We start from the raw sequence: 11,569 nt of genomic DNA, 5'->3' as shown, positions 1-11,569 counted from the left end.
GTGATAATATAAACTAGATTTCCCAGAAAATAAAAATAAAAATAAAAATAAAAAACAAAAAAGGCAATCTAATAAAATATATACATGCCGATCTTCACTACCAGAACTCCAAATTATGTCATAAACAAATACTCCATGTCCAAATTAATAACTTAATTCCCAAAACAAAACCCTTTTTTTCTTTTTTCTGGAATTTTAGTTCCAAATTTTGAATTTTGTTGAAGAAGAAGAAGAAGATGATGATGATCCGAGTAATAACCCATATATTTTGTGTGTACTTTTTGTGAATTGAAAGGATTGATTGAAAGAAAGAAAGAAAGACAGACCAGAGGATTGAAAGAAACTCTTGCATAAGGCTCAATAATTAAGCTATGATAAGTGGATGAGGAAGAAGAGAAGAAAATAAGGGGGTAATTAATGAGATAAATTATGATTATGATTTTAATTAACAAGGCCGAAACCTCTGCCTGCAAGATTGGCAAGTGATCTCCATGCACGTAGAGTCCATTTGCCGAGTGGCTCTCTCTTTCATACGCTCCGCCTTCTCCACTTCTTCTCGCGCCCTCTCCCACATCTGCCGGGCCCTTCCGAATTCCGTCTGCGCCAATTCTATCTCCCTCTTCGTCAGTTCTCTCACTCTCTCCGCGTACGCCTTTTCCATCGCCGCCAGCCTTATTTGCTCCGCCGCCTGCCACTTCAGCGCCTCCACGCAGCCCGCCGCCTCCGGCTTCATCACCTCCTCGTACTTGAACACGCACTCCGCCGTAGGCCGGATTGGCCTCACGCTTATCGATAGCTGCAGGTCCAGCGATCCTGGACCCGCTTCATACGGATCCGACCGGAACCTCATCGACGACGCGGATGGGCGGGACGACATGTGCGATGACGACGACGACGACGCTATGGTGTGAGGCGTCGGAAGGAGCTGCAACTCCTTCTGATCTTCATCTTCCATTTCTGAAGATACAAATAAAAAGGGAGATTGGTTTTCCNTTTTTTTTTTTTTTTTTTTTTTTTTTTTTTTTTTTTTTTTTTTTTTTTCTCTCTTTTTTCGTTTCTCGAGTACAATCGAAACGGGCTCTCTGAATGAAGTGCCACAAACTTGCACCTATATATATATAACAAATTGGCTCCTGAATTTACCGTTTTACCCATCCCGTTTCTCTTCCATGATTGTGGATGTCTTCTTTACATTCATTCCCATACAACACCACCATGCTTCATATATATATATACATAAACCCGTGAAAAGATTGCAATTTAATACTCTATAATTATCCCGTGATTATTAAAAACATGCAAATTCATCAAATAGTTAAGCAAATATTAAAAGAAATGAAATTAGAAAATGGTTATTTTGAATGATTTGAATACATATTCAACGTCAATCCTTCCTAATCAAAGGAGAATAGATGGTAGAAGAAAGATTAGGTAGATGTCAAATAATTGATATCATAATTATTTTGAAAAGAGAAAAAAAATTTGTAATGTAGGGAGATTCCTGGAAATAAGGACAAGAATGAATGGCATGATGGTCACAGAGAAAAGAAAATGTCAGAGAAATTAGGAAGAGTGGAAGGAACTCCGTTTGGGGGAAATAACGGATCACGTAATTGGATTATTAACCCCATATATTCTAATCATAATATTAATAAATAATTTTTAGTTTATTTTTAGGTATTGTGTAGATGGAGGCGGAGGGGGGGCGTGGGGGATAATAATTAGGGCGCCACGTGCGTTTAATGAGTTACAACATTTTTGTTTATTTAAAAAACAGATCGGGAAGAATTAGGGAGGCGGTTGAGTTAATGAGATAAGAAATACGGTGAGCTTTATTGGTAGGGCAACAAGATGTCGGGCAGAGTACAAAACACAAAAAAGACCCACTCACTCCACTTTCTATCTCAACAAACCACGCACCGGGAATGGGCGCCCCCAGTGAGGCTGACCACTGACCGTAATTGTGGGTTCACTGACCTTGCCACTTGGAACGTTTATTCAGTGGGTCCCCCGTCTTTTCTTTTTTTTTTTCTTTTTTTTTTTTCTTTTTGCGTTGGCTGGTGGCCTCACACGCTTGACACGTCAACCATCACAGCCCCCAAAAATAAATATCCCAAGTAATTAAATAAATATTAAAAAAAAGAAACCATTAATCAAAGAGAGTGTGTGGAGAGTGGGATTTGAACCCACGCCCTTTCGGACCAAAACCTTAATCTGGCGCCTTAGACCAACTCGGCCATCTCCACGTTTTTTAGGAATCGATTAGGTTCAGTATATATAAAAAAAGTAATTTATTTGAGCGAACCAGTAGCATTAGAATACGTGGAATGGAAGAGGAGCAGAACGTAGGAGTAAAGTAGGAGACATTTTGGACCCACAAGAAAGGGGAGGAAGTGGGGGAAATTGTTGGTATGCCTTTGTCGTCACCGGCAGAGATGCTGGGTTAGCTTCAAATTTCAAAGCCATTTTATGTTTATGTATTTGTACAGAATCGAAACAAATGGAAGTAGCGTTGGGGGAAGTGGCCGAGAGTTGAGGCAATGGCAATGAGACAGACACATCGCTGCCTAGGTACTGTCCCAACTCCCTTAACCATCGACAATGCCTTTTTCTCTCAAGTTTAATATCCATTTCACTCCAAATCCCATATCCATTCATTCATCCATATGTGTATGGAGGCTACCTCCCCTCAGACAATCATTTATGTATCATGCCCTCCAACTAAGCATTTCCTCTTCTACCCTACCTTCCCTTTCGCCACCCCACTTTTATTATGTTATGCTTCCCAATGCTTTTTCCATCCCACGGAAAATCTTTTATAAATGATTACATCGTCTTTCTACGTAAAACGTTTGTACTACCCTCTGCAAACTTTGCTTACTACCAATGCTAAATAATGCTCACTACCTACGTAAAACGTTCATCATCTCTCACTAACCTCTCATTTCCTACCTGTCTCTTATTCACTTTTTATGCCACCCTACTCTCTTTTATCGATGTCTCTTTATACATACATTTTCTTCATTTTTTTTTTATTTATTTACATTTATTGGTTTCTTCCTTCAAATATTCCTTCTATTTACTCTATTTCTTTCTTTACATACTCAAAGTGAATAATATCATCGTGGAAGGTGTTTCCTAACATTTTTACGCTATCCCATAATTTATTCGACATATTTCTAAAGTTTAGTACTTTTTCGTTAAATTTGTAATTATAATATTATGAATATTTTACCAAATTTGGAAATTTAGAGGAGTGGCATAATGTTTTTAATTAAAAAAATGAATAAATAAATAATGGGGTGAGTTTGGCCGGGTTGAGTTTCGGGTTCAGGCCCATATATTAATTTAGGGTTGGGATAATGGAGAAATGGGCCTTTACCGTTGCGTTTTGTTGTCTAACATTTATACGCAAATTTAGTTTTTTTTTATTTTATATAATTTTGAAGGGCATGATTGTTGCGTGGGGATGAAATAAATGTGGAGTTTGATACCTAATAAATAGCAGGAAGAGTGATGCATGCATGTGAATGTAATCATATTTGCTCTCTCCATCCATTACGTGCCCTTCCCCATTATTAAACCCTAAACTACTTCTTTTCCTTTACCTTGGAATTTGAGTTCCACCTAATCTTCATTCATAACCTCAATCAATCTTGCTTTTCCTTAATTAAATATATTTTCTAAACATTATCATTATCGTAACTACCATCCTTCCAACAACCATTACAAGCATAGCGTCTTACCCCTTTTTTTTTTTCTTTTAATTTTAAGATAAGAATGGTTCTTATTAAGAAAGGTAAACTATAATTTATTTCGAGAATTATTTTGTTTTAATTCAACAACTCCGTCTTTAATGTTTTCATGGACTAGATTTGATTAGATTGGTTTTGCTTCATTTCTTTATTCCAACTTTTATTTAATATTTGTCACACTTCACAGAATTAATAAAAATTAATAAAAATCAATAAACATGATTGAAGATTAGGTGAATTTAATAAAAATTAATAAAAAATTAATCTCTTCGTCATCTAAAATTTGAAAATGTATTTGTATTTTAATTCATTAATAAATTTAAAATTCAATAATATTTGAAATAAAAAGAAAATAAGTGAATTTAATTTAAGTTTGTTTTCCCGGGAACTGTACTGGGGGAAAAGGTGCAACGCCGGACACGTTTTGTACCAAACAAAAGGCTTTCAATTCATTCATCTCTTTTTGGTGAAAACGGACGGGTAGGAATTTAAAAAAAAAAAAAAATTAAATAAATAATTAAAACAGGAGAAGAGGATATGTGTTCCACCAACTCCCACATCTTCAAATTCATCCATATGTAATCATGTTATAATTCGCTATTAAATTAATAAATTAAAACCTACTTTCCAAGCATTTCACTATGCTTACGTTTTTCCCCCCTAATTTTAAAGAATTACATTTCTTTTCTTTTAAAAAATGTTCTCAAATTATGTTATTTCTTTTTTGTAATATTAACATCTAATTAATGGCTCCTATTTTTTTTATGGAAGGAATTAATTAATGTTTAGGGAAAATTATACTTTTAGTCTCTAATTATTATGAATACATGCATTTGGTTTTAATTTGTTTAATAGTCTCTCCCCATTAGCAAACTCCTTAAAAACAATCAAAAGTTGACTGGACTTTTTGGCTGCTTACGTGGCTTGCTGATTCGGCAACAAATTGTCCAAGTCGGATTTCCCCTCTCCATCTTATAGTCGCTGTAAATTTTGTTTGAACACCGTCGAGACCTTGCGCGCCGGAGAAGAAGTCTGAGGTTGATTTGGACTGGTTCGCGAGTGAGAGGGAGAGGGGAAATCCAGTTGGACAATTTTTTCCTACTCAGCAAGCCACGTATGCAGCTAAAAAGCCCAGTCAATTTTCTGTTTCTTTATAAATACAAGGACTATAATGACATACTTGAATAATTTTTATATGATATTTATATATTTAAACACTGAAGTTGTTTTTCAAAGTCTTCGATGGAGGATAATTAGATTTTTAATTAAAATTAAATAAAAGAGAAGAAATAAGCGGAAGCTTAAATATTGTAAAGATAAATATAGCTTAAAAAGTAAAAATATTAGACATTAACTTAAATGGTAAGTATTTAAATTCAAAGTTGCTAAAAGAACAAATTTCTTTAAAAAAAAAAAATTAAAAAAAAAATTGTGGTAATGAAAGTATATAAATAAATAAATAAATAAATAAAAGAGAATAAAAGGGGTATGGTATTATAGAATAAAATCCTGGATTACTTAAAAGGCGGGAATTGTGATGCTAATTACCATAATTAGGTAACGTAGTTTTCTAAATTTGTGAAGAAATGGATTGGAAGAAGTCGGTGCAGGGAATTCCCGTCCTTCCTCGCCCACCAATTTTCTTTAACTCTTCATTTTCTCAATAAATAGTATTCATTTAAATATGGCCTCATTCTCCCACCTCACTTGCCCTATCAAATCAGACTATAAACACATGTTTTTATTATTATTTTTTTTTAATAAATAAGTTTTTAAAAAGTAAATAAAGATACAGTGTGAACAATATTATTCCCAGCTTCATTTTTTTTAATTTTATTCTCCTAATTTCCTATTATTTCGTTTATCATATCTTTAGCTAATTCTAATCTCCAAATTTACTTACTTTTCATATGTATTTAGATTTGTTCATTGAAAAAAAAAATCAAAATTTTACACTAATTAAAATTTTTAAAATTGAAGTTTAATTAAAATAAACTTCATAATTTATGATACTTCAACTATTGGGAGATGGGAGATGGGAGATGGATCAAATCGGAAGAAAATAGTTCTAGCTCTTTTAAAATTAAATTATAATTTTAGTCTAAATCATATTATTTTAAATATTTAAATTTAATTTCTATGATGAGACTTTGGATATAATTTGATTTTTATGACTTAAAAAACATGACTAAGTGTGTCAAATGCAGTAAGGATTAGGATTGAATTAAAAGATGTGAGAAAAATAAGTTATTTTGGTGGGTAAAATATTTAAAAAAAGGTGCAAGGTTTGACTAAGTTGTTGAGACTAGTTGCCTCTATTAATCGTCCATTTTTGTTTTTAAATTTAAATTTAAAAAACTTTTCAATTAAGGTCATAATTAAAATTTGTTAAGATAATTGAAAGTTGAATCGCCTAATGCCTGATTTGATCAGAAAATAATTTAATTTTTTGTTTTTTATTTTTGAAAATCAAATTGACAGATTTCACCTTTAAAAAAAAAAAAAAAAAAAACGAAAAAAGCGCAGTGCAGGTTTGTACGTTTCAAAATTTAAAAGAGAAATGAATAAATATATTGTTTTGAGATAAGAAGTGGAGGTCCCACCCGCAAGGCAATGAAATGGTGGATTGGGTGTGTATATAAAAACCGCCCCCCGTTGGAATTCGTCTTTACCGAACGCACACAAAAAAGAATTGTGAAAAAGAGGAAGCCGAACGGTTACCATTTCCGATTTCCCGTACCAGAGGCATACAAAACACCGCCGCGCACCGCCGTACCACACTCCATAAACTCTACTCTCAACGCATGTAACCGGACCAAACACTGCAACATGATTTCTGCCAAGAGGCCAAGAACATGCCGCAATTTCGCCGCAGAATCCGATCTCTTTGATGTCTTGCCGGACGATCTCCTAATACACCTCCTTTGCCGCCTCGCCTCCTCCGCCTCCTCCCCTTCCGACCTTCTCAACCTTCTCTTGACGTAATTACATGCTTCTTTCCTTTCTCTTTTCCGGTTTCTGTTTTCTTTTTATCCTTTTGGATTATGTTGGCGTTTGTTGATTTTTCGTCGCTTTTTGGATGATTTTGCAGATGCAAGAGGTTGAATCGCTTGGTTCTTCATCCTTTGGTTCTGTCTAAAGCCGGACCGAAGGCATTTGCAGTTAGAATGGAAAAATGGTGCGATTCCGCTCACCGTTTTCTCAAACGCTGCGTTGACGCCGGTAACTCGGAAGCGAGTTACACGCTCGGAATGGTTTGTTCTTCTTGTTCCTTTGTTTTAAAAATATTGAAGAAATTGATACTCTGTATTTGGAGTGGGGATGGGGAATGATGATATCTCTGTTTTTTCCCCTGTAGATCCGATTTTATTGCTTGAGAAATCGAGGGAGTGGAGCTTCTTTAATGGCTAAAGCAGCGATTAAATCTCACGCTCCGGCGCTATACTCGCTCGCCGTCATTCAATTCAACGGCAGCGGTGGCTCTAAGAGCGACAAGGATCTCCAGGCAGGTGTAGCCCTCTGTGCTCGAGCCGCTTTCCTCGGCCATGTGGACGCACTTCGAGAACTTGGCCACTGCCTTCAAGACGGTTACGGTGTGCGACGGAACTCAGACGAAGGCCGCCGGCTTCTCATCCAAGCCAACGCTCGTGAGCTTGCTGCCGTTCTACTCTCCTCCTCGAGGGTACGGCAACAGCGCCACCACCAGTTCGGCAACCTCCCGGATTTGACGGCGACGCGTTGTTCATTGTTGAGCGATTTCGGCTGTGACTTTCCTGCGACGGAGCCACATCCGGTGAACCTGTTTTTGAGAGAATGGTTCGAATCAGAACGTGGAGTGGCTGCGCGTGTGGGGCTGAGACTTTGCTCGCACGGCGGATGCGGTCGGCCGGAGACTCGGCCGCACGAGTTCCGACGGTGTTCAATTTGTGGCACTGTAAATTACTGTTCAAGAGGATGCCAAGCTCAGGACTGGAAAGTCCGGCACAAAGAGGAGTGTACAGCCGTTCAGCGGTGGCAGGATGCGGAGGTTGACAACGCCGGCGGCGGCATATTTAATGCTGTAGAAGAGGTTGAGGACGCCAACGTCGTGGGTACTGTATAAAATCGTAACAGCGCTGTAATTTGAGTTTTTATTTATGGATATAAATGTAATTTTAGTATACAATTTTATTTTCCCTCATTTTCTTTTTAGGTTTTCAAATTATTTAAAAGAGAGAAAAAGGTCATCCGGTACTGGGAGATAGTTCTGGATAACCGACAAAGTTTTTTTTTTTTTCTTAAATCGATACTTTGAAGGGAATTTTGATGTGTTAAATCATGCATATTTCGTAATTTGAAATTTTCCAATCCTGCAAAATTATAATGAATTTAATTGCGCTAATCGGATGTTTATTTCTTTCCCAGAAATTGCTAAAGTTAAATGAACGAATAGAATAAACTTTATTCCATTTCTTAAATTTTATTTTGGTCCCGACTTTCAAGAGTTTCAGTTAAGGGTATTTTTTAAAAACCTTGAATTTTATATAATAACTATTTTATACTTGCTATTTGATTTTCTATCTAATATTCGCATGCACATGGTTTTGAATTATATTTATATTATATTTTCATTCGTGAAATTAAGGGGCTAATTCAAATTCTACTTATCCAATTAAAATGTGGTTAAAATAATTAAAAGAGAATATAATAATTGGTGCTCTAAATATCCTATATGCTGCATTATACAAAATAATAATAACTGTATTTGAAAATGTTATATAATTTTAAAATATATAAAATTATGTAAAGATAGATAATATTGTTGAAATCCTAAAAAAAAAAAAAAACACTATTATTAAAAGTAAACTCAACGCTTTTATATTTAGTATTATCACAATACCGTTTAAACCGAATAATAAAATGATGATTTGTTTATTTTTGAGTAAATGCGGCATTTAGTTTTATTCTTGGAAATGAAAAAGGCCTTTTATTCATGGTATCCAATTTTAAAATTGGTACTGGTCCTATTGGAATATAGAATAGAATATTAGGTTGNTTTCTTTTTATCCTTTTGGATTATGTTGGCGTTTGTTGATTTTTCGTCGCTTTTTGGATGATTTTGCAGATGCAAGAGGTTGAATCGCTTGGTTCTTCATCCTTTGGTTCTGTCTAAAGCCGGACCGAAGGCATTTGCAGTTAGAATGGAAAAATGGTGCGATTCCGCTCACCGTTTTCTCAAACGCTGCGTTGACGCCGGTAACTCGGAAGCGAGTTACACGCTCGGAATGGTTTGTTCTTCTTGTTCCTTTGTTTTAAAAATATTGAAGAAATTGATACTCTGTATTTGGAGTGGGGATGGGGAATGATGATATCTCTGTTTTTTCCCCTGTAGATCCGATTTTATTGCTTGAGAAATCGAGGGAGTGGAGCTTCTTTAATGGCTAAAGCAGCGATTAAATCTCACGCTCCGGCGCTATACTCGCTCGCCGTCATTCAATTCAACGGCAGCGGTGGCTCTAAGAGCGACAAGGATCTCCAGGCAGGTGTAGCCCTCTGTGCTCGAGCCGCTTTCCTCGGCCATGTGGACGCACTTCGAGAACTTGGCCACTGCCTTCAAGACGGTTACGGTGTGCGACGGAACTCAGACGAAGGCCGCCGGCTTCTCATCCAAGCCAACGCTCGTGAGCTTGCTGCCGTTCTACTCTCCTCCTCGAGGGTACGGCAACAGCGCCACCACCAGTTCGGCAACCTCCCGGATTTGACGGCGACGCGTTGTTCATTGTTGAGCGATTTCGGCTGTGACTTTCCTGCGACGGAGCCACATCCGGTGAACCTGTTTTTGAGAGAATGGTTCGAATCAGAACGTGGAGTGGCTGCGCGTGTGGGGCTGAGACTTTGCTCGCACGGCGGATGCGGTCGGCCGGAGACTCGGCCGCACGAGTTCCGACGGTGTTCAATTTGTGGCACTGTAAATTACTGTTCAAGAGGATGCCAAGCTCAGGACTGGAAAGTCCGGCACAAAGAGGAGTGTACAGCCGTTCAGCGGTGGCAGGATGCGGAGGTTGACAACGCCGGCGGCGGCATATTTAATGCTGTAGAAGAGGTTGAGGACGCCAACGTCGTGGGTACTGTATAAAATCGTAACAGCGCTGTAATTTGAGTTTTTATTTATGGATATAAATGTAATTTTAGTATACAATTTTATTTTCCCTCATTTTCTTTTTAGGTTTTCAAATTATTTAAAAGAGAGAAAAAGGTCATCCGGTACTGGGAGATAGTTCTGGATAACCGACAAAGTTTTTTTTTTTTTCTTAAATCGATACTTTGAAGGGAATTTTGATGTGTTAAATCATGCATATTTCGTAATTTGAAATTTTCCAATCCTGCAAAATTATAATGAATTTAATTGCGCTAATCGGATGTTTATTTCTTTCCCAGAAATTGCTAAAGTTAAATGAACGAATAGAATAAACTTTATTCCATTTCTTAAATTTTATTTTGGTCCCGACTTTCAAGAGTTTCAGTTAAGGGTATTTTTTAAAAACCTTGAATTTTATATAATAACTATTTTATACTTGCTATTTGATTTTCTATCTAATATTCGCATGCACATGGTTTTGAATTATATTTATATTATATTTTCATTCGTGAAATTAAGGGGCTAATTCAAATTCTACTTATCCAATTAAAATGTGGTTAAAATAATTAAAAGAGAATATAATAATTGGTGCTCTAAATATCCTATATGCTGCATTATACAAAATAATAATAACTGTATTTGAAAATGTTATATAATTTTAAAATATATAAAATTATGTAAAGATAGATAATATTGTTGAAATCCTAAAAAAAAAAAAAAACACTATTATTAAAAGTAAACTCAACGCTTTTATATTTAGTATTATCACAATACCGTTTAAACCGAATAATAAAATGATGATTTGTTTATTTTTGAGTAAATGCGGCATTTAGTTTTATTCTTGGAAATGAAAAAGGCCTTTTATTCATGGTATCCAATTTTAAAATTGGTACTGGTCCTATTGGAATATAGAATAGAATATTAGGTTGATAAAGCATTATCCTAAAAAAGCTTTGTATTTCCCTTTCAAATTTCAACCATCTTGATCTTCGTGCAACACTCCCATTTTCTCCATTTATAAATCACACTTTTTATTTCTTTCAAAAATTTGTTCTCGCAATATTCCACTTTACTTCGCCCACCAATATGCTAAAAACTTACAACTTTTTAAATCAATGAATACCAATCAAAATTTTATTTTAGTAACTGGATTGTATGAGCTTCTTTATTTATTTATCATTAATATCGATAAGTGTGAAGATACGAAATTTAAAAAGAGGTACGTTGTGATTGAGGATATTAATAAATTCAAAGTTTGAAGGTTAGCTTAGGAAATTGAATATAAATGTTGAATATTCAACTTCTCCATCACTCTTTGTTTGTCGGCACCAATGGTGTCACATGGTTATTTTGTACGTTTTATTCTTTTATTATTATATTTTTAATCTAATTTTGCTTTCAAAATTATTGTTAATTTACTCCGCCTTTTTGTCTACTCCCTATAATCAATTAGATTAAAACAAATTCAGGAAATTATTCCAATGTACTACAATACTTTTGTCCAATAAATTTCAACCATTTTAAACCATTTAAAATGTGATTGTTATTTTTTTAATTTGAAAAAATGAAATATATATACCTTTTAATTTAAAAATGGAAGGCATCAATCAAGAATAGAAAAAATGAGAGAGATGAGACGAAAATGGAGAGGCTATTTTGACGGTGGCATTCACAAACTGCATATGGGGACCAAACC

The 11,569-nt window shown here is 35.5% G+C and overlaps 3 protein-coding genes and 1 non-coding gene across 5 annotated transcripts; 2 read left to right on the top strand and 2 right to left on the bottom strand.

Annotated features, from left to right (window-relative positions):
* On the bottom strand, positions 1–1,008 carry LOC111780447 (protein indeterminate-domain 16-like). 2 transcript variants are annotated; one of them, XM_023660865.1, is made up of 2 exons: positions 895–1,008; positions 1–858 (listed from the first exon to the last, which is right to left on the bottom strand). In XM_023660865.1, the coding sequence occupies exons 1-2, from the start codon at positions 953–955 to the stop codon at positions 446–448; spliced, it is 474 nt and encodes a 157-aa protein (XP_023516633.1). In that variant the 5' UTR covers positions 956–1,008; the 3' UTR covers positions 1–445. The 2 variants fall into 2 exon arrangements, with proteins under 2 accessions (XP_023516633.1, XP_023516632.1); XM_023660864.1 differs by having other exon boundaries at positions 1–1,008.
* A 1,157-nt stretch (positions 1,009–2,165) lies between these two features.
* On the bottom strand, positions 2,166–2,246 carry TRNAL-AAG. Its single transcript has one exon. It is a non-coding gene; the product is annotated as a tRNA-Leu (tRNA).
* A 4,126-nt stretch (positions 2,247–6,372) lies between these two features.
* Positions 6,373–7,935, top strand: LOC111780319 (F-box protein At1g67340-like). The gene is made up of 3 exons (XM_023660692.1): positions 6,373–6,736; positions 6,847–7,009; positions 7,114–7,935. The coding sequence occupies exons 1-3, from the start codon at positions 6,585–6,587 to the stop codon at positions 7,855–7,857; spliced, it is 1,059 nt and encodes a 352-aa protein (XP_023516460.1). The 5' UTR covers positions 6,373–6,584; the 3' UTR covers positions 7,858–7,935.
* An 887-nt stretch (positions 7,936–8,822) lies between these two features.
* On the top strand, positions 8,823–9,948 carry LOC111780382 (F-box protein At1g67340-like). The gene is made up of 2 exons (XM_023660762.1): positions 8,823–9,022; positions 9,127–9,948. Exons 1-2 carry the CDS (start codon positions 8,936–8,938, stop codon positions 9,868–9,870), a joined length of 831 nt encoding a protein of 276 aa, XP_023516530.1. The 5' UTR covers positions 8,823–8,935; the 3' UTR covers positions 9,871–9,948.
* Positions 9,949–11,569: the final 1,621 nt, after the last annotated feature.

Source organism: Cucurbita pepo, chromosome LG18, assembly GCF_002806865.2.
Source record: "Cucurbita pepo subsp. pepo cultivar mu-cu-16 chromosome LG18, ASM280686v2, whole genome shotgun sequence".
In the NCBI taxonomy this organism is placed as follows: Eukaryota; Viridiplantae; Streptophyta; class Magnoliopsida; order Cucurbitales; family Cucurbitaceae; genus Cucurbita; species Cucurbita pepo.
The sequence above is the reverse complement of the archived record's forward strand: the minus strand, read 5'-3'. Positions and strand labels throughout refer to the sequence as shown.